General features: G+C 35.3%; 1 protein-coding gene across 23 annotated transcripts in view; it reads left to right on the forward strand.

Annotated features, from left to right (window-relative positions):
- Positions 1-23308, forward strand: part of TAFA5 (TAFA chemokine like family member 5) — a 466608-nt gene that overhangs the window by 12644 nt on the left and 430656 nt on the right. The window contains exon 2 of one of the 23 annotated variants that reach the window (XM_064422152.1): positions 364-409. The exons of the other annotated variants lie outside the window; for them this stretch is intronic. Coding sequence (XP_064278222.1) covers positions 403-409 — 7 coding nt within the window. The 5' untranslated portion in view covers positions 364-402. The remainder of the gene's footprint in view (positions 1-363; positions 410-23308) is intronic. 23 annotated transcript variants of the gene reach the window in all.

A 23308-nucleotide genomic window follows, 5' to 3' on the forward strand; every position in this document is an offset into this window, starting at 1 on the left:
AATTAATTTATAGGAGTATTTCCATTTTGTGTGTAAAAGAAGAAAATGAAGGTAAATTAATCTGAATAAATTGGATTTGTATTCTATTAATCTTGTGGGAATTAGTATCACAATGATGCTAATACCATCATAAAATATTTGTTGCTTACACTTCATTGTGAAGAATGACAAACATAATTGTTTTCTTGGAATAGTAATGAGTACAGAAGTTACTTTCATGGACCAGTGTAGGTCTTTGAAAGTTTGTACTAATTTTTATAGACATTTTTATTACTTACTTAGTTCTTTTGAATTTTGTCTCTTTTGAAGCTTTATTTCCACATAAAATCACAGTTCCCTCCTCCTTTCATACATGCATTGCAGATCTGGAGAAATGACTGACCAGTTCACCAGGACCAAACCATGCTTGGTAAGTTCCAGTAAATCTCAGATGAAACCCAGGGGAACATTTTTTGATTCCATGACATCTGAGCCAAAGATGAGGAAGAAAATATATCTTTGAAGCTGTGGCTGTTTTAATGCCACAAATGTATTTGTAAATGAAAATTATTCCAGAGAAAGGTTTTTCTGAGCATTTCTGTCATGCTTCAAGCATTGTTTTGACCTTCCTGGATTCATTTCTACCACCTCTTCTCTAAACAGGAGCTTTTTAAAGAATTTGTTTGCATTCATGCTTGGTGCAGGGTAGAGTTGAATGCTGTGTGTGGATTCTGCTTCTTGCACTTAGCAGATCTAGATCCTGATGAAAAGTAAAGAGGAGGAGTGCAGCCACTGTGAGAGTCTGAAGATGGTAGAGAAAATGAATTCCTGCACTTTCCCATGTTTATGATTTGAGAAAAATGGCCCAAGTAATTTCAGGCTGTTAGTGTTTGCTGTCTGCAACTGTCTTTGGGAAGAAAGTGGGAGTATTTGGAGATCAGCTATATCAAAGGTGCCAAGTCTACGAGAATTGAGATATGACTGTCTTCCTTTTCCCTACAATGCAGAGGTCATCCAGCAGAGCCACAGGTGTTGTATCAGGCTAGTGGCCTGGTCTGAAGTCCAGGTGACAGGTGGTGTTAGACAGAAGGGTTTTTTACTACTTTACTGAATATTTTGCTTAGAAAAAGGTGATCAGATTTTGGCCAACAGCTGAGAACATGTTCAACACTGAGATGTCAAAGTATTGTATGGTTTAGTACTTCTAGTGCTTGGCCAGCAGTCCTAATCACATGGCCAGTCTTTCTGAGTTACATAAATGTACGTTTCTGCATATGCACATTAAAACTTGACATCTCTGTTTTGTAACTGTGTTTACAGAAAAACAGGGACTTCACTAATTAGAAAATATTGTGTCAGATTCTCTACAGGGAAATAATTGGTTTGACCTCATTTTTAAAGAATAGTACACTTATTGAAATAGAAGAAAAGTTATTGATATTTTCTTTTACTGGATTGACATGGGAAGAAAAAGAATAGGGTAAGACTTAATCTTCACTGAATCAATCTATCTTTTGTTCCTCAACTATGTAATTCTTCACTTAGAAAACTGATGGTAAAAAAACCTTATAATAATTCTGGGTATCTTGTTTCATTGATCAAATTATTTGAACTTGCAATGAAAAAGAAATAATGACAGAAAGGGATAAAGTGGTAACTTTCTGTTTATACTTCAAGGCTCCCTTTTATAAGAGTTTCCTGATACATTTAGGTAGCTTCTAGTCACAGCTACCAGTGAGTGACTGCAGAATTTATTTTAAGCTGCAGTTGTGTATTCTAGACCGCTAATATGTGTGAACAGACCAACAGTTAATAATTGCAATTAATTTTTACATTGAAAATTACTTAAAAGTCTACTGAATTTTCATGCATTTTATTTAAATGCATTGCTGGTAATTTTCAAACAATCTACTGGCACATCAATTATTCCCAAAGTTGAAGCCATTTTTCACTACAAATGTTGTGATTTTTTAAACAGCTGTTTCCCCTCCTGTTCTTCACATAGTAAAGTTGAGGGTACATCTGCTTCCTATGAAATTAAGAGTATTAAGAATTTTCTTTTCCATATGAAATCAGATAGGTATTGCAATAGTCTCTGTATGTAGAATTTGTTGTTTGGCTGGTTTCCCTAGTTTAGAACAAATTATTTGGTCATGGCATTTGCTACGTATGAACCTGGGATGTTCTGTATTGAAGCATAGGGTCTAAGCAATATTGAAGGAGGGATTGTATCTAATGCTTGAAGAAGCAAATGCATTTAGGGTGAACATATCTCCTTTAGCCTGCATGTTACAATTGTACTGATGTGTTATCTATAAGAAAAAATGTAACACCAAGGGATGATTAGTGAAGACTGAGAATAGAATGGGATCAACTACACTTAGGTGAAGTACAGCATCATGAGGTTCATTGGGAGGATAATGGGAGGTGATGCTGCTTTTCCACTTGGTCCTAGTGAGGGAGAGGGTCTGGCAGAGGCCACAAGGGTGATTGGGGGTCTGGAGCATCTCTGTTATGAGGAAAGACTGTGGCAGCTGGGCCTGTTTAGTCTGGAGAAGGGCAGACTGAGAGAGAATCTCATCAAATATCTCAAAGGGCCATGCCAAGAGTATGTGCCAGACTCTCTTTCATGGTGCCCTAGGACAGGATGAGAAGCAATGGCAATAAATTGAAAAACAAGTTCCACTTCAACATGAGGGAGGATTTCACATCAATGGTGGCAGAGCCCTGGAACAGGCTGCCCAGGGAAGTTGCAGAGTCTCTCACTCTGGAGACCTTCCAAACCCCCTGGACACATTCCTATGTAACCTGCTCTCGGTGACCATGCCTTTGCATGGGGGGTTGGAACAGAAATTCGCCCAAGGGCTCTTCCAGTAACTATTCTGTGATCCCATTTCTTAATTATCAGCATTTCTGCAGTAAAATTAAATATTATCTATCATATTTCAGCAACAGGGAAACTTTGGCATGGTGGTTACTTGCAGGAGAGCTGTGAATCATTACTGGAATTGTGAAAAAGATGTGTGACCCCAATGTGAATTAGAAAATAGAGAAGCATTAATGAATAATTTCTGTTATTCAGAAACTCATACTGAACTAGGGAGAAAAACAACTGGATATTTGGAAAAATGGAATGTCCCTTCTAGAAATGAAGTTGAAAATCGCTTGACTTGTTTCATCAACAAGAAACTGAGAGATATTAAGTACATTAGAAGAATAAAGGAGAAAAAATAATTTTTAAAAAAAGACTGTGCTAGTTGAAGTGGAATGTAATTGATTTAGAAACAGTATTTTATTACATAGGGGCTTGTCGTACCAAGGCACCTGATTTGATTATTTGAAGAGATCTCATGTAGACTTCTGTTTGTCTGCTGACTCTTTTGGTCAAATTGGTTTCAGAAAGATAGCTTCCTGGAGTCCTGGATAAGAATGTGTAGAATCATGTGGCTGAGATTAGTCCTTCCAAAAAATAGTCACTTAATCATGGAATTACCTATGGATTACTGTCTTCATCTCCTGATATCTCTGACAAGTTGATTAGCTCACTTGGACTGTTTGATAAGGCTTTTTAAATGCAAGTTTTATATTACAGATGGAATGACTTCTGTTCGTCAATATGGTGTGTTCTTATCTGTAGGACTTCCCCAAATGGGTCCTGGGAGAGATCCGTGTCTTCTGTGTAACATTTCTTCTGTTGAGAAGACACATTTAGGTACCCAGAGTTATCTTGATGTAATTTATTTATCATTTTATGGGTTACAGTTCTATTTACTTCAGTTCTTTATACTGATACACAGGAAGAAATTTATTTGGTTGGATCAACCAATTTATTCAGCCCAGTACTCACAGAGGTAGCTGCAAATGTGTACTTAGGGAAATCTAGGGACGGAACAGGGCTATAGGACACTTGTCTCTAAAGTTCTTCATTCCCAAGCTGTTTTGTGCTCAGGGAGTCTGTGGTTGAATGAGATTTAGGGGAATTTAGTAAATGAAAATTTAATTCCATTAACTCCATTTAACATGGTTGTTGGGAAATTAAGTTATTTTTTTGCCTCTTGTATTTCCTGGGGTCACTGGACTCCACTGTAACTGGTGTGATTTAGAATGGCAGTACTATGCCATAAATTGTATACTGTGAAAATGGGCAGCAAAGTATAGGAATTGGGAAAACAATGATTAACTGTGGCATTAAAGTGATTCAGTGTGGTCTTTTTTTTCAGTATGACTGATATCTGGTTTGTTAATTCATGATCACCATGTAGCATTTTTTATCACACACATAGCTAAAGTCTGGAATAGGAAATGAGAACATATAATACTACATTTTTAAATGGAAATATATTATGATGATAACATCAAGCACTCATGTAATGTATTCTAGATCTTCTCCCTTTCTTTTGCTAAATTGAGAATAGCATACTGTGTGTTTGATGAAGTAATTCTTATAAACCTGTTGAGATGAAATTCTGTTCTATAGCCCCTGCTTACAATTTTGTGGTCAATTCGGAAGCAAATTTTTTGGGATCATAAGGAAGCATTCAGTTTTGTGAGAATTTGTTACAGCATTCTTTTCCTTTTTTAATAATACTTCTGAAGATAAACAACCTAAAATTTTAAACAATAATTAATCTGTTGAAAGCAGGAGTGGAATGGTGAACTTCACTAGAACTCCTTAAAAGTGATGTTATGCAAAACTCATTGAAGTCACTTTTCAATTCAAAGATGTTGAAGTGAATCCCTAAATCTCTACTGTCCCTCTGGTATTACAATGAGTAATGAACACTCCATATTTCACTTGCTTAGTTGATCAAAGAAGTGGATTTCAGAAGGCTCACTGGGCTTCTGAAGGCTTCATCTTTCTTTGCTGAAATGGGGACTGAGATTAGCTTTAGAATTCTGTCTCTTTAATCAACGTGACTTTTATAAACTCCAGTTTATTTCCTTTTAGTCGACAATCCTGTAGGATTTTGTTGTTACAGCTTCTCAACAATTTTTAAATGAAAAATTTGCCCAAAATTCCAGATAAAGGAGCAATTTAGATTATGATTAAATTCTTTCACTTAGTAAGCAGATTTGAGTCAATTGAGAGGTGATTATTCGCAACTAACATCTGTCAAGCACTGGCAGTAACATAATCCTTATGCAAAAGCTTATTACATTGACCTTATAGTCAATGGGTTTAAGAGAAACATCCTTGGTGAAAAATCACATCAGAAATGTTCTTTTTGATTGGCTTAACAATACTGTTACTATTAACTTTATGGTGTGCTACCTAAGGAATAATTAAACCAGATGGTGTGTTAAACCCAGCTGAAAGAATAAAGATATTTTTACTTTTAAGTTGATCAAAATTAGGTAAAACAACATATGTTCATATGCATTACAATTCCTTTAACTACATATTAACTGCTTTCCTTAATATTCTTCCTGGTGATTTGAGAGCTCTGCCTCTTGAAAAAAAACCCAACAAACACAAACCCCAAAAAAATCCTCTTTGATTTCTCTTTTTTCACACTCTCCGGTCACTCATACCCCTGTGTTACTTTGTATTTTATGTAATTTAAATAAACAGTTTTCACACTGCAGAATCCTTAAATTATGTGAAGCCGAAATGCAAGCTATTTTGGGCTGCATTCAAATTGGGAAAATTAGGGCAGGTACATCCAAAAAAAAAAGATTTGGAGATTGCCTCTAAAGAAGCACAGCTTGTACAAATGAACAAATTACATTTTATGCAACAGATGTTGAGGAGGGAATTACAAATACTCCAGTTCCTGTTGTATTAGTCCTGACTTGCCACCATTTCTCTTTAGCGGTGCCATGCAGGGCTAATAATACAGAATAACACACCACACCACATACATTATGACTAAAGTCTCTCTGCTGCCCATAAGCAGAGCTGTTATTTTTATTCCTCAAATAATTACTATGTTATTTTTATTCCCCATTATTCCCCAAAGCATAAAACTCTATATAGCTACTTTTTTCATACCTACTCTTTTCATACACTGATTGCATTTCCCTCCTAAAGATTGTCTGATGAATGGAATGCAGCTCATGGAAATATGTAGTCCCATATCCTGAACTGATATAAAATTAAATGAGAGTGGAAACACACAAATGAGATTTATGATCATAAAGCATTATGGAATAATGTTTTATCTTCACAGCTGCTCCTTATCCAGGTGCTGTTAAAAGCACTGAAAATATTCATAAAATTAACTTAACTGTATTTTGATTTTGTGAAGGATTTTGAATAATGGGCTTTCATTAGCTTGATGATTTTATATGCTTCTGTCTTCCTAGTGTAAATTACTTCTTAGTCAAAACTGCCTGTTCAAACAACTCATAGAACAACGCTAACAGTGAGCATCTCTTCTTCTGACTGCATGAGCTGTACTTTTTTCTGGGAGAGCTTCAGTTGGTTGAAATGGGAGAGAAAAATTATCTTAATCTATTATCTATAATTGCCTATTATGTTCCTCAGCTCTAAATTTCTTCTAGTTATAATGAAGTCCATAGCACCAGTATGAGTTGTCAACCCATCTAACATTGTTACTGTTATAAAGTACAAGGATTAATTTAAACAAAAAGAATTTTGATCGTCTGTTTGTGTCTAAATGGAGAAACAATGTGATAAAAGATGAATCAATATACTTTACAGGTATAGTGATTTCCTGTGAATGTGCCAAACAGGACATTCATGTGAGTGTTTATATGAAGGTATTTGTATTAGCAGTGTTTGCATACAGATAGTGTAATACCAAATGAGTAAGTGTTGCTATTGGTATGTGGAAAATAACTTTCTTTTACTGGATTCAATATTCATTTAAATGGAGGATTAATAGAGTCAGCCAAAGCTAAGCCTGATGCAATTAACATGTCAATTTGATGTAGGATGTTGCTGACTTTTTTTTATAATGCTTTGAACACATCTATTTAATTCTGTATCTTCACTGGGCTTCAGTCACAAGTCTGCATTACAGAATCATAGATTTTAAGAACAGTTGATATTGGAAGGGACCTCTGATTTCATCTGTCCAACAGCTCTACTTGAGCAGGTCTGTCCAAAGCTGATTGCATATGATTATATCCAGAGATTTTTTTTTTAATATTTCTAAGGCTGAAGACTCCACTTGTGTTAGTACTCAGTCACCCTTACAGTAAAAAATTTTTTTGATGTTTCTTGATGTTCAGAGGAACCTCCAGCGTTTGTGCCCCATTGCCTCTGGTCCTGTCACTGGGCACAACTGGAAGGACCTTGACTCTGTCTTTACACACTCCCTTGATCAAGTTGTATTTGATATGGAGGTATTGATCAAATTCTCCTGAGGCTTCTCTTCCCTAACCTGAGCAGGCCAAGCTCACTCAGCATTTCCTTACAGGAGAGAAGCTTCAGTCCCTTTACCATCTTCATGCTTTCACTGACCTGTCTACAGTATGTCCGTGGCTTGTACTGAGGAGCCCAGGACTGGACACAACACTCTAGCTGTGTCCTCAGCAGGGTTGACTAGAGGGGAAGGATCACCTCCATTAACCTGCTGACCACAATCATCTGCTTTGGCCCAGGATACCATTAACCTTTTCTGCTGCAAGGGTGCATTCTTGGCGTATAGTCATGTTGCTGCCTACTTTTCTGCCAAGCTGTTTTCCAAATGATTAGTTTCCAGATGATTGGTGTACAACATATACTGGTGCACTTCTTGTTGAACTTCATGAGGTTTCTGTCAGGCCATTTCTTCAGACTGTCAAGGTCTGTCTGGATGGCGGCATGACCCTTTGGCATATCAGCCACTTCTCCCAGTTCTGCGTCGCTTGCAAATCTGCAGTAGGAACACTCTGCCCTATCATTCAGATTGTTAGTGAAGATGTTATAAGGGGCTGGACCCCTTATAAGGGTGGACCCCCACTAGCTATTGTCTTCCATCTAGGATTTGAGCCATTGATCACGACCCTCTGGGCTGGACATTCAGCTTTTGTTCACTTCAGCTTACTGTCTGCTCATCCAGCCCATACTTCAACAGCTTCTCTGTAATGGTCTTGAGGGAGAACCTGTTAAGATATTCACTGAAGTTCCTATTGTCTACCAAGTCAGTAAGGTATTTTTGGTTAGAAAAGGAACCTGCTCTTTTCGTTGAGCATGGACTATTATGGCTTAAAACAGTTGAGTATGACTTGAAGGTGAAACTTTGCTAGAGAAGGATGCAGAGTAAGCTATAAAAAGAAGGAAGACAATGCCAAATTTTTCCTGCCTAGAAAGTCCTAAAAATAAGAAGTTCTTCTGCACAAGAAGAAATGTTCTTGAAATGTATTTTGAAGAAAATATGGGTTTAGGTTACACAGAGATTAATAGAACTGGTAAAGGACTATATGGAAAATCTTTGCCCAAGTCCTTGTTAAATTTGGCAATAATAAATGCTTTGAAAAAGCTGGAAATAATTTGTGTTGTGAAAATCTATAAAATTAAGCAATTCTCAGGGAGTCTCCTACTCACATGCTTTCCTTTGCAGATGATGTCCTGAAGTACAAGTCTTGTCTTTTCTACTTAGAGATATCTCCAGCACAGCACAGGATTATTTACCACTAGTGCATTAAAGAAATGAAAAAATTGTAAAAGAGCTACAGAGAATAACAATTCTCCAAATAATCCTACAAAAAACAAAGAACAAAACAACAACAAAAACCAACAAAAACTCCAACCCCCCAAAACCAAAACAGAACTACAACAAAGAAAAAAAATCAAAAACCTCAAAACAAAACAAACAAACAAAAAAAACCCCAAACCAAACAAAAAATTACACCAAGTAAAAAGTTTACATTTGTAGTATGTGTTTGAAATCAATCACCACACCAAATATTACACCAAGTACAAAGTTTTCATTTCTAGTATGTGCTTGAAATCAATCACATTTTGTTGAGGTTCCCTAGAAATGTTAATAGATATAGAACTAACTAAAGCCTTCAGAAATTATGTTAGAAAAGTATTGAAATTATTTCATAATTCCATGCAACCATCCTAGACTTCTTCATTAATATATTAAATTCAGCAACCTTTTCAGAAAAGTTTGACCTTGTGGTACTCTTAAACAAGAAATCTTGCCCCATGTTATCTTTAGTTATTAGCAAAAACCAGTGCTTTTTATTGTTGCTCTGATCAAGGAAAGAATTCAGCAGTCTGAAAGGAACAGGGTATATTCCAAAATTGTTCCACACTTGCACACTGAAATAGCTTCTTTCAAGCTAGTTTTTCTCCCTTGCCTTAATTTCTCAGTTTCTTTTGTCAGTTCTGTTCACTTATTTTGGTCTTATATTAGCTTTCTCTGTAAAGGATTTGACATAAAATACTCACATGAAAGATGCAACGTGTATTTTATAGCATTAAGTGCTTCATAATTCTGCCCTTTATAGTGTCTCAAGGTAGTTGAAACGTAAACCAATGAAGCCAATGCAAGCTTGTTCTCTACAAATGAGTAACACTGACTTCAAGTAGATCCCTCCTGATTTACAAAACCAAGGTTGTTTTTAAAATATGACACCTGTAAGCAAGAGGAAAAAGTAGGGCACCATAGAAGAGTGAGTCTCAAGAATTTTCTCTTAAACTCCATTTTTGAAACATGAACTAGTGAGGTGATAATTCTTGCATTCATTTTCCCAGCAACTAGTACTGTAAAAAGTATACAGAAGTTTTCCACATCACAGAACAATGAGATAAAGAGAAAAATAAATGCAGTGAAACCATAAGTCTAGCATGAGAATATGAGGAATAGTTGTTTTAACTTACTATAGAGTTATTTGAGCCTTTCATTACAGGTATTCAGTCTTATGTAAAAGATAAGGTAAAGGTAGAAAATTGAATGGTGTATATGTTTGTTGATGCTCTGGATTAGAAGGGCTGGGGACAGCAAATCTTGAATAACAAGCATGCTCCCTGAATTGCTGATACAGAAGTAGTTCTGTGAAAGTTCCACACAGAAGTCTTCCAGAAAAGAACTCATTAAAAATATATCTTTTTTAATGAAAGATCAGAAAAATCCCACTATATTTGTCTCTGAATTCCCCAGGTTTGTCTCAAATGTCTGAAACACCATCAATCAATTCTTTCTAACCCTTTGAAAGGGTTGGAAATACTTCAGTGGCATAGAATCCTATAGAGTAGTCAAGCCTAGAAGATAATGTTCTCATTTGAAGATAATACTTCAAAATTGAGCTCAGGGGTAACAATGTAAGAAATTCCCCTGAGAGAGAGACCAAGATTCCAAATAGTCTAGTATTTTGTCTCTGACAGTGGCTAGAGAACATTCAAGCCTGACCATATACCGCAGTCTGGAGTCTGTTGGTGTGATTTATTTACCCTGAGCATCTGTGTCCACAGATAGCAGGGAAGTCTGAGACTCCAAATACTTATGAAAAGTTACTGTCCTTGGAGCTGACTTCTGTGCTGTCTAAACAGCACACTATGATATTCCCTCATTTATGTGACAACACAGACTAAATATTACAAATAGGTTGTTTTGAGTTACAACATTATTTGAACAAATATTTCCAAACATTTGCATAATAGTGTAACTAGGAGAAAATTATCTATTCTGGTTTCTCATGAATATTCACCAGTTTGTTTTGTTCAGTTTCTTAAGGCCTGATACTTCTACCACTGAGGCAAAGTTCTTTCTTTAGTTCTTTCTTGGCTAGAGATGGAGGTACATGTATTCTTGAGACATATAGCTGCCAATAAGTTGTACTCTTTTGAAAGAGCTTAAACAGGATGCCTGAGCTTCTTGCCCTTATCAGGTTATCTTGTAACCTGAATATTTTATAGTTTCTCAACATTTAATTTGATTTTTAATATTGGTGAAGTTTAGAAAGTTATAGAAATGTAGGTCAATGGTGTTTAAATATTAAAAAAAAAAAATTACTGGATTGGGGTTTTTTCAATTTTCTGAAGTTAATCAGGGCAGCTATAAAGTCCCTCTCTCTGACTGGAAGAGACTATAGCTAGATTTTCATAAGTTTTTGAAAGCAATCCACATTCCCACCCTCAACCTTGCTTCTGCAGATTCTGGTAATATTTGCAAAATTTTTTCTTATGAAAAACTGAACCACTTCAAGGTCTTAGTCTTCAGGCTTTTTACTTCAGTATGAAAATACTTATACACCCAGTTAGAAACATGGCTACAGTCACCTTTATATTATAGTAAAGAAAACTTCTCAGAAAGGATCACTGATGTTTTTTGAATCTCGATGTAATATTTCCCTTTATAATAGCAATTAATGAAATTGATCTCAAAAGAGATGGAATTGATACAAATGATAAAAATGATGAAGAGGGGTAGTGGAGGAATCTTTTCTCTGTGAATTTTACCTTTGCTGGTGAAAGAAAATGTTGCATATAGTCCATTTGCATTATTTTCAATGAGCCAATTCTCCCATAAACTATTGAGAACAATTGAAAAATAAAATGAAATGCATTAGATTTCCAGGAACAAGTTGCAATCTTAAAAGTTCCTGTCTCTTCTGTAATGGACAATACTTTAACAATGTGCCCTAAATACATGACTAGAGATTACCTTAAATTGAAAATCCACACTAGTTCAAAAGAGATGGCAATTTAATTTAACCTGAAGTGTTATTTACTTTCTGAACTAGTACCTGAATTACTGATGTATGATTCCAAAAGGTAAATTATTTTGAGCTAGATTTAATTTGAATTTTCTTGCATTTTAATTTTAATTTCCTCACATTTTTTATTTGACAAAAAACTTCATGTTCATTTAGTTTATTCATTTTGAGGATTTTACTCTTTTAATAATTGTGTTGCCCAATGCCCTAATCTGTTTATTACATTATAACTTAGCTTGAACAATGCTGCTTCTGTTCAAAATAAACAGATTTGGTATATCTGTGAAATAGACTTATGTGTAGTAGGATGCTTTACCATCTAGAAAAGCTCGGAGGTTTCTAAATGCTTAAGAAATTATAATGCCAGTAGATTTAGCATTTGTATATCTGCAGGCTCATGCTTATTCAGTTGTATCAAGGCAGCTTAAGCTAATATCTAATCTTCTTATGGAATAGTTCTTCCTGTAGCAACAACAGGATTGTGCATAACAAGCTTGAACACCCATGTGGCTCTACTGTTCTGTGAAAGGGGGGGAAGGAGGAGTTGCCTAACTTTTTTTTGCTTACCAAATGTTTAATTATCCTTGCATAGGACAGCCCAAGAGTCTTGCTGTGGTGCCATGTATTCAACTCATACAAACCAAGAAGTTCTGAAGGAATCATTGTCCACCTTGATACTCTCCTTCAAACCACTTATCTGTCAAAGTGGGAAATGGACAAAAGGTGCTGAAAAATTATTTTGGTACTCTATTGAGCTCAGGTATATATGACACTGGAAAAAAAATGGATTGCATTTAGTTATCCATGTATTAGAAAGAAAAATTAGTAAAAAAAAAAATTAGCAATGTTTTCCTGAAAAATTACACTAGTCACATACTGATATTCTGTTTCTGACAAAAAAAAACCTACTTATGAAGCATGAAATAGGAATCTAAATGGCCTTATTATTTCAAATCCATACTTTGTAGAAAAAAATTAGGCAACTTAGTTGTATGCAGAGATTCAGCTCACTGCTCATTTTGCTCAGCACTTTCAGTTGTACTATATTGGTAAAATTCCCTTGGGCCTCAAGGAAAAGTGTAGATCCTCTATAGTGGAAATGATAAACCAAAGGAGTTAATCACTAAAGGAGCAACGTGTGTTATGAAAATCTAGAAAGAATTTCAAGGGGTGGTGTAGGGAGAAAACAGTGTGGGGAATTGGGTAACTTTTTTGGAATCCAAAAGACTAAATAAATTTCTCTCTGGTACATTTCACTGATCTCATTGATGAGCTGAAATAACATCACAGCAAAGAATAATCTACCTTCTGATCTACCTCCAGATATTTTCTTCTCTTTAACAAGTAGTGCAGCTAAAAGTGTCCAAGGAGAAAACTGATAACATTCCTGTGCAGCTGCCAATCATGTTCATTATGACCTTTCAAAATAAAATTACTTAATCTGGTCCTCCCTGTTGCTTCATATACAAACCCTGTGTTTTTTTTTTCCCTTCCTCTCTTTTATAAACCCATACCCATTTTTGACTGTGCTGAAACTATACTGAGTAATTTTACTGTAGGATTTTATGTTACAAAATTGTTAAATATCATACTTAAATTAAGAAACAAAGAGAGCATACTGTGAATTTTCATGGGTTTCTTTGTGAGCTGTGCTACTTTGATGGGAAGTAATAGATTTGTGATAAAACTGATTATTTCTTTTATTAATGAGAAATGTGCAACACAAGATACATGGTATGTTTTCTAGTGTTATACAAGAAAGGGAAATATCATGCTACCTATGAAGTAACTTAAATGCTTTTTCCTTATTCAAAAATGGGAAAAATAAAATCAAAGATTTTGTTTATCTATTTGTGGTAGAGTTACAATTTGTCATAAAAATCCAAACTGATTTTTTCTTTTTTTTTTAGGAAAAAAGCAAAACATTTTCATAGAATGCCTTGAAATGTTCAATGTAGAAACTTCTCAGTGTAAGATAAATTCCAAGAAAAATACTGACACTACCAATAGGGGATTTTTAAATGCCTATTTTTCATGTGCATCCTTATCTTGTTAATAATTTTTCCTCAAATTAAGAATTTTTCCTCTACCCACTGCATGATTAATATAGCAAAGTTATAAAAAAAATAAAATACGGACAAGAAGCCTCTTGAAAGGAGATATTTAACATAATTTATTTAACATAAATTTTTCTCTTCGTCTTACTGGGCACTAATCAGACATCCCTTTGCATGGAGGGTTGCCTTATTTTAAATAAAACACAGTCACGATGTGCAAAAAATGAACATCATCTTCACAATTATTGCTTCATACAGCCATGTGACTTTCATTAAAATATGGTGTGGTTTTCTCTTAAAAATGAATTTACCAGGTTAACCCTCTGTTTCTTTTTTTTTCCTAACTCAGTTGGCCATGTAACCAGTTTAGAAGGCTGCAGAAAGCTTATGAATAAGTTTTGCAATCATAGAATGACTATGTTTGGAGTACCTACAGAAAAGTTATTTGCAGCTTGCCTGGCCTCTCATTCACGTACAATTGCTTTATCTACCTCTTTTCTCCCACGTTGTCAGCTTTTGTTCTTTTATTTCAAACAGAATTACATTTTATTCTTATCCCCCCATTGAAGGGAAAGGATAATAACAGATCCATTAGACTTCATTAAAATGATGATAAAAGCCAGAAATTCTAAAGGAATATTTACAAGATGAATAAGTTTTATTTAAAAGTATGGTTTCTTGGATCTTGTCATATCCTGATACATCTTTAGAGCTGTAGCTAAAAAACAACAAATGGTCCTAATCTATTAAACATGAAAGAAAATTATGACAGAGGGATTAAAATTATAGTCAAGCTCCTTCTATTTGTCATTTAAAAAATCATTAATTGCTCTAGGCTGTTCATTGTTGTTAATAGTTGAGATATTTTTATTTCTTTGGCTTTACAGTTTGTAACTCAGATATCTGTCTCAAATTACTTTCAGTGGGATGAGTTACAAATATAACTAATTATTTTTGCTTTAACTTCTAAAATTCAAAGAATGAAATTTTTGAATGTTTTGGTTCCTGTTTCAAATTAGATAGCATCCAAATAGAACAATAGTTACATGTGTAATTTTGCAGATCTGGGCTCGTCATTATTACAGAGAAAAGAAGGGCAGTATATTGACCAAAGGTGGACCAACCATGCCATGAGAGTTAGATGCTGGAGAGCACAGTGCTAGTATAAAGATAAGAACTTTTTTTTTTTTTTTTAATAAAGGATCTATTATAGCTTCCTCTTTCCTTGCTAATAATTAAAGAATGAATAATTTTTAACAACAATTTAAAAACCCACCAAAATTGATAAAATGATCCTTTTTTTAGATAGCACATGATGAACCATTCAACTTAGTTCAAGAAGGAATTAAGGGTATAGAGAAGTGGATTAAACCAAGTTCATTTAAATTTAAACCAAGTTCATTCTAATTTATGTGGAAAATGTAAATATTGTTATTTCTAAAAGAAATAAAATTGTTATTTCTAAAAGAAATAAAATTATTTTTCTAAATCCTCACAATTTACAAAGTAAGTCATACTAGCTAGCTTAGGATAGCTATGGAGGGGCCTCCACACAGACAGTGTATGCTGTGTCTGTTAGGAGCAGAATTTCCTCTTACAGAAGGTGAACCTGGCCATTGTCAGCAGCGTGGTGCTGCACTAGATGAATCGCCAGTCTAGTAACTTTCTTCTTATGTTGCAAATAAGAGAGATGCTTTATAGGATTATTGGGAGATAATAGGATGATATAGTGAGAAATCTTTTGAGGTGATAGAGGTCAGTTGGCTTAAATTTTCTCTCACTCTTGATGTTAACTGAATATATGGGATGCACATCTGAAAGTATAACAGTGTCAGAAGAAAGAGCAGATGTCAGATTATTTTTGAATTTCTGTAGAAGTTTTATAAAGTTCTTGAAACCTTTTGAAGTTTTTCAGGGTTTGATTCAAATTACTGGAGTTGCAAATTCTATCACTTTTATGTTGCTCTCTGTTATTTTGTCTCTCTTTTATCTGTGGGGTTTTTTTGGTTTTTTTTATATAATGCATGAGTCCAAAGATCATTTCAGGGATGATATATATATTTTAGTTTTGTAGACCTCCACATTTCCTAGCTTTTCTTTCCTGACAAGTTCCATCATGCTGACCTATTGTTCCTATTCACTTTAACTATATGTATGCTGTGTTTCTTAGCAGTGCACCAGTGATATGATAGGGTTTTTTTTCTCATCTTTGCAAGGCACAGCTGAAAAATTGGACCAAACAGTATCCTGTCTCAAAATCTTGTATAATCTCACCTCATTTTTAGTTTAATATAAAGAGTCTTCTAGTATAATTTTGCATTTCAGTGAAGTTAATTCTAGTCTTTCATTAAACTGCCATTGTAAACTAAGCTTCTAATGGAATTTTAGAAATATTTCACCACCTGCATATTTTCAGAACTGTAGCTATTAGATCAAAAATAATAGTTTCTTGCATAGGCATGAAGAGTTCTTTCAACATTTATGCTAATTGAAATTAATTTTTTTTAAATTTTCAAATTTGAACTACATAATGTTTGCATTTCAGGTTTAGAAATGAGATTCCCCCTAATCTTTTGCTGTCTAGAAAAGGACACAAGTTCCTTAAAAAAAAGCTTTTTAACATGAAAGTGAACCTGACTAGTCTTAATCATACCAAGAGTTAGGAAATACCATAAGGACCTCCACATGGGGAAGGAACAAAAAATGTGGAGATGTTTAGAATAGCAAAGAGAAGTCATGAGAGGATATAGAATCTGTGACTAGAACAGAGAAGTGAGCCAGTATGTAAGACCAGTATGTAAGACCAGTATGTGAAAGAGTATCACTGGTTTCTTTCATTGAAGAGGGATCATAACACAGATGTGGAACAAGTGCTCAAAACAGAATCCATAGCTGTGATGGTTTTCTGCTGCACTTTTGTGAAGCTTAGCTTTTTTATTTTTCTTTACTCCTTCTTGCGTAGATGGACCATGTTGGCTCCATTTGGCATCAGGTTCTCTTGGGAGGGGAGGAAGGAATATGGAAGATGTGGCTCCATGGAGTGCAAAGTTGCTGATCTGGGCAGTCAGGAAGATAAGGTTAGGAGAGCAATGCACATTCCCTAAAGCATTCATTGTGTATGCTGCTGGTAGTAATATAAGCAGATGCTGCTACTCATTCATGTCTCAGGTTCTGGGTTCTGCATTGTGAAAGCTCTGTAACAAATGCTCAGCAAAAATATATTCCTCAAGAGGAAGGGCTGTGACAAACCTAAGCACTGGTCTGTTATTGCTGTGGTCCAAAGTGGCTCTAGCCTCATAGTCTTACTAAAAATGATAGGGTTTTTTTGAACAGACATGCCAGGAATTGTACTTTCTTTAAAAACGTGCACTCAAAATTTAGATAAAATGGATGCTGAAAGTAGAAAAAAAAGGCCAAGAATTGTTATTCTTGTCAAATTGCGTCAAATTCACACTTGAGCTTAATTGTACTTAATGGCTCAGAAGAAGGCTCTAGTCTTAGTGACTGACAGAAACCCAGTGACTGTAACTATTAAAAATAAATTTCTAGGTTGAGTCCAATTTGAATTAGAATAAGCAATCTCTTATTTTCTGATTAAGTGATGAGAGTTTTAATGAGCTCAGACATAGGGATGAGTTAGCGAACATTTCTTTAGAACAGAGTCCAATGTCTATGATATAAATATTTTGTTGCTCAACACATACAATTTAAATAGGAGTCTAATAAATGGTTTCTGCTCCATGCATGGTCAATGGAGAGATTCCAGGTAATTTCAAGGATGTTTAACTTCCTGTAGACACTATAGTTTGTTTCTTAAAGCATACAAAATTAACAGTATACTAATAATTCTAGAAGCTTTTAAATATTAGCATTTATTTCCAAATTATGGAGAATCTTTGTTTTAAAATGGTGGAAAAGTAACAAGTTCATATTCCTGTTACTAGGCTGCCCTCATCAGAAATTGCTCAATTCTGTAGTTTATGTAAAGATTCACAAATCTTCATCCCTTGGAGCTTTGAAGTATCGGCTGTATTCTGTCAATTACTGCATCTCATGTTGTCATTGATGTAGTGAGAGAGTAAATCACATTTTTGGTGCTTTCTTCTAACATTAGCTTTAGCTTTGTAAAGATGATGTGAATCTATTACATGTACAGTTTGGGTAAGGTTTTGCTGAATGACACTTGCTGCTCAAACAGCAAAATAGGACATTAATAGTACATCATGCATTTTGTTCTCAAGCTAATCTATTCATAGGATTTCAGCTGAAGATCGCTTAGCTTCTCAGTCAGGATTTAATTACTTCAGAGGCTTACAAGGAATCTATGAATCTAATAATTCAGGGTGCTTGAAACTGGATTATTCAAGGATTATTGGTTGTCTGCCATTACTTGTAATTAGCCACCTGATTTTGGCTTTTTCTGTCTGTAGGGGGGAAAACCTAGCTGTCTTAATATTGCACAGGACTGAGACTCAAGTCCTGTTAACTTAGTTCTCCGAGCTGTGTATAGAGCATGCTTTAAAAGGCGCTTGAGTTATCTGTGTGTATGTTTCTCTCTTGGTAGCAATGGAGATAACAGTGCTAAACCTTTTTAGAACATTTTATGAGTGTTGAGAAAAGCTCTGCATAGGACCAAGGACTTTTTTATCATATCCAGTTAGCAGAAACAGATCAACTAGGACAAATATCAAAATAGAGAAAAATAAATACCACAAACAACTTGATCCGTATAAACTATTCTTGATAAGAAATTAATATCAATGTTGATGAGGCCAATCTGAATTAAGGGTACAGTTAGTGTCAAAAATATTTTTGGCTGCTGGTCTGAGTTTATTTATGCATCCATCACTATATGAGAATCACAAATATTGTGCATTAAATCAATATTAGGCATAAGAGTTATAAGAACCCAGCATGTGTAAGCCAGCACTGATGCTCTTGCATAGCATATATTTATAACTTCACCCAGCAGTCACTGCTGTAGTGTGTGCACTTCATGCAAGCTATATGGTTCAGTGATTCTTTCTAACATTTTAGGTAGAAGTACCTCAGCACATGGGAGACAGTAATGAAGCAAGGAAAAGGGGTATCTGATCCCAGCCGAACTGATTGATGAATTGAATGACAGAATTTTCCTTAACTATGAGGCTGTCTATTCACTGATGGAAAATACCTATTATTTGCTGTGCAGCTGTCTTACCAAACATATTGCCCTTTTATTGTCTGCATAAGATGTAAAAACACATAAAGCTACCTGATATCTTCCGAGGAATAGATAAGCTTGGCTGGCTGCTAGAAACTATTTAATTGTGTGTTTAGAATTTTTGAAATGACAAAGGACAGAGGATAGTCAATTAAACAGATGTAGCACTTGAAGCCAAGAAGGCAATTACTTATTTTTCAGTGATTAAAGCTACCAGCTTGCCAAACTATAGAGTAATATCATCTTCTGAAAAAAAAATATTTTTTCTCTGAGCATTTTTAAATTAGTCCTTGTTCTTTCTTACGGTGTTAATCCTCTTTGGATAGTTTAGTCTCTTCTTTCTCAGTGTCTAAGCAGAATTTAATAAAACCAATAGATTACACAAAGATAATATACATCTTGTTATTTATGATGTTTTCTCTATGGTTTTTAAGCATGTACTACATGTATTTATGCTCCAATAGCTCTCCTAGTTTAATAGCATAATTCTTTACAGATACTGGCTTTTCATCTTCTGGAGAAAAATCATGAAGCCGTGTAAAGGAAAAAACAATCTGTCCAAATGGAATCACAGAATCATAGCATCAATGGGTTCATCAAGTTGGGAGGGACCCATAAGGATCACCGAGTCCAACTCTCTGATCCTTGCAGGACTACCAAAAATTAAATCATATGGCCATGAGTATTTTCCAGACACTTCTTGAACTGACAGGATGGGTGCCACAACCACTCCCTCAGGGAGACTCTTCCAGTGATTGGCACTTCCTCAGTGGAGAACATTTTCCTAGTGTCCAACCTGAATTTCCTCCAATGAAGCTTTATTCCATTTCCTCCTATCCTGTTACTGGTCAACAGAGAGCAGTGGTCAGCATCTGCCCTTCCACTTACCCTTCTGGGGAAGTTGTAGTAACTGCAATGAGGTCTTCTCTCATTCTCCTTTTCTCCAGGCCCAACAAGCCAATTGACCTCAGCCAGTCTTCTTATGGCTTCCCCTCCAGACCCTTCAGAATCTCCTAGACCCCCTTTGGATGCTCTATAAAAGCTTTCTGTCCTTTGAGGCATCTAAAACTTGAGGCCCCCAGCACTCGAAATGAGGCAACCCCAGTGCAGAGAAGAGTGGGACAACCCCCTTCCTTGCCCATCTGGCAATGCTGTGCCTGATGCCCCCCAGATTCCAGGCACTGCTGACTCATATTCAGCTTGCCATTGACCAGGACTTCCAGGTAATTTTCTGTGAGGCTCCTCTCTGGCCTCTCATTCCCCAGTTTCTATGTATAACCAGGAATTTCCAATCCCAGGTGGAAAATCCAGCACTTGCTCTTGCTAAATTTTATGCATTCATGTAAAATTGTTGAAGGCTCAAGAAGATTAGACTTCCAAAGTTTAAACTGTGAATTGCTATTGCCGAGGACAAGATTTCTCTCTGGATAGCCTATGGATATTTTGCATGGGATGTGATAACTGACTCTTGTATCCCTAATGAATACTACATGAAAGAAACATTTTCTGTCCTAAACACTAGAAATGTCTGTTGCCTTTGTGTTGTGTCATCACATAAACCTAAACTTTAGTTCTCTTTATAATGAAACAAAAAATTGTTCATCTATTTTGCATGCTATTATGTAACAAATATGTCACTTAATGTAAAGATTTAAAAGTCCGCCTTGTGCAAATATGTTGTGGGCTTGGAACAGTCATAGGAACTTGATTTCATTTTAGGTACCAAACAAGTGGCCAATACAGATACTTCCTTTGAGAAAATTTACAATTCAGCTGTAAGACTACAGATAAGAAAATAAATTCTGAGAGGACCAGAGGGGAATAATGTTAGTATGAAGAATAGCAGTCACAGCATGCCATGCATATTGCTAAAGTGGAGTATTTTCTTTATACAGACTTGTAATGTAAGAAAGGGAAATGAGAGTGTAGGGGCTTTTCCCATTTATCACAGGGTATAAGGAGTTGATACTGATTTATGAGTCTTACAAAGCTTGAAACTTGACTTTCCAGAACCTGCTCCTCTGAGGCAATACAGTTAGCAGCCTTCTAAATGGAACTAGTAGCTCTGTATATTTCAGTGAGGGATGATAAAGACTAAAGATCCCATATGCAATATTAGCATCTGTTTCTCTGGTGCATTCAGATAGATCCTCTGGGCTTTCAAGGTTTGGAAAAAAATGTCATCCTCTTTTTTAGGATTTTTATTTGTGTGGGGAGAGTTTAGTTACAGGGGTCTTGGTGAATTAATTGTATCAGTAGTTTTGATGTATATTCATCTTTCATCTTAAAATTAGGCAACAAAATCTGTAACTTTATTGTTTTGAACAAATTAATTTTTAAAAAAATCCCATTTCATATTCAAATGAAAAGTAAGTGTATTCTAGATTCTCATATATGATGAGATAGAATAAACACCAGGATGTGGATGAAATAAGTGAATAATCATCCTGCATACCAATCCTGCTAACTGCCTTCACCTTATAATGAGTGATATGGAAGATGATGAGACTCAGCATCAGTCTGGATAAGACTCTAAGTGCTTTTTATCTCCATTATCTCTCTATTAATTCATTTTATTTACTTTGAGATAGTCACTTCTAGGAAATTCATCCATAGAGGATAGTGAAGACAGTTTCTGTGCTGCTTATTGTTGCATCTTTCCTGATCTTCACAAGATTGGAGAATGTCTGGTGAATTCATTGAAATGTTGATTACACTGTCATTATGTATCCTCTGGAGTTTTTTTTGCAGGAAAAGAATGAGATGATCAATGTGGAGTACTGTGAATAGATTTAACTAGATTGCAACATGGCACTTTTATTGGAGGAGGAGATTCCATTTAAAAATACAATATCAAATGTGTTCTTCTTAAATGCGGAACTGATGGTTCTTTTTATTTGACTTTTGTTTCTTGAATGTGTCATTTAGAAAATTAACAGAGATCTGTTCTGTGGAGCTGTGGTTTGTCTGACAGTGAGCACTCAAGGCGTTTTAGTGTTTTTTATATTCTGCAAGGTTTTCTTCCTTCATTGGTTGATACTTTTGTATTTTGACTGTCCATCTTTTATAAAACATCATTTTTATGAAAAGAAACTAGGAATTCAGAGGCACAGCCTGTAAAAGCAATTTGAACTAGATGGAAAAGTTCTCATGAAAAAGCTTTGCATTAACTTTCCAGTCCAGCATCCAGTATCTTGCAGTTGTTCCCTAGTTGCCTTGTAGCCCTGTTCTTGTACGCTGTCTGATAGCACCTTGAGTACTGCTTAATTACCATGCAGATGAGGAGACAGACTTTTCATAGACAGTATGCTTCCCTTAAGACAGCAGCATATATCTTCAAGCATCTAAGATAAAGAAAAATAATTACTAGCTATACCTGTTTATACAGCAAGTAAAAATAAAAAGATTTAAAACAATCAGTGGTAGTGTCAGCTTTGGGAACAAAAAAGTACCCAAGACTTCTCACAACACCTAAGTAATTGCATATTTTAGAGGAGATAGAAGTTGCTGGAATTATTATGAGAGTTTTATGTCTTAGTGCCTGATCTTTGTTTACTCGACATCTGGAGTATTTCCCTGTAGTCTGTGGCTTCGTCAGAAGTTACAGAGATGTGCAAACTAAATTTGACTTCAGAACTTTTACATTTAAACCTTTCTAATTCTCTTACACTGTTGCTCCTCCAAAATATGCAAGTCTTTTCAGCTGCCATTTGTGAACTCCTTCAGAAAAGGCACTCAGTGTGTGAGAATGACAATATATTTTATTATCTAATTTAATAGCTCTGTTAGGAATTACTTAAGAGAGAGTAGATGGCACTGAGCTCTCTTTAGCCTGATCTGGACATCACTTCAAATGAGCTTCCTTAACAAACTTGTAGAGACTTGGATGAGAGTCAGTCATTCTTGCAGGTAGATGCTTCTGTTAAATGTACGTAAAAAGGAGGTGAAGGTTGCAGTTTATGGTCATGTGAAATGGTGACATGATTAAATATTTTCATATGTTAGGTATTATGAAGCTCTTAAAAACAATACCAGAAACAAGGACATATTAGGGATGGTGTATTTTTAAAAAGCTGGGCAGTTAGTTCACTCTTAAGCAGTTTTTTTCAGCGTCATGAATGTGAGAATTATGGACCGCACCTGAAGCTTAGTAAAAAAATACCACTTTCACCCTTCATTTTAAGAGATATATTAATTGTGTTTAAAAAAAAATGGTAAGTTAACAATTCTGTGGTCTGGATAAAGTATTATTAACATCAGAAATATTAGTAGAAACATTTTTATTTCTAAAGACTGTCATTTCAGCTGGAGCATCAGGTATCTTGTTTACTGTGTTGCAGCTGCAAGTGCTGGTTCATTACCATCATAACAAGGAGGGCACTCACACTGTAGAACACCACTTAAAAATGCCATTTATTAGAGCTAAGACTGTAAAGGAGAAGGTCTTGAGATT

Source organism: Passer domesticus, chromosome 5 (assembly GCF_036417665.1).
Source record: "Passer domesticus isolate bPasDom1 chromosome 5, bPasDom1.hap1, whole genome shotgun sequence".
Lineage (NCBI taxonomy): Eukaryota > Metazoa > Chordata > Aves > Passeriformes > Passeridae > Passer > Passer domesticus.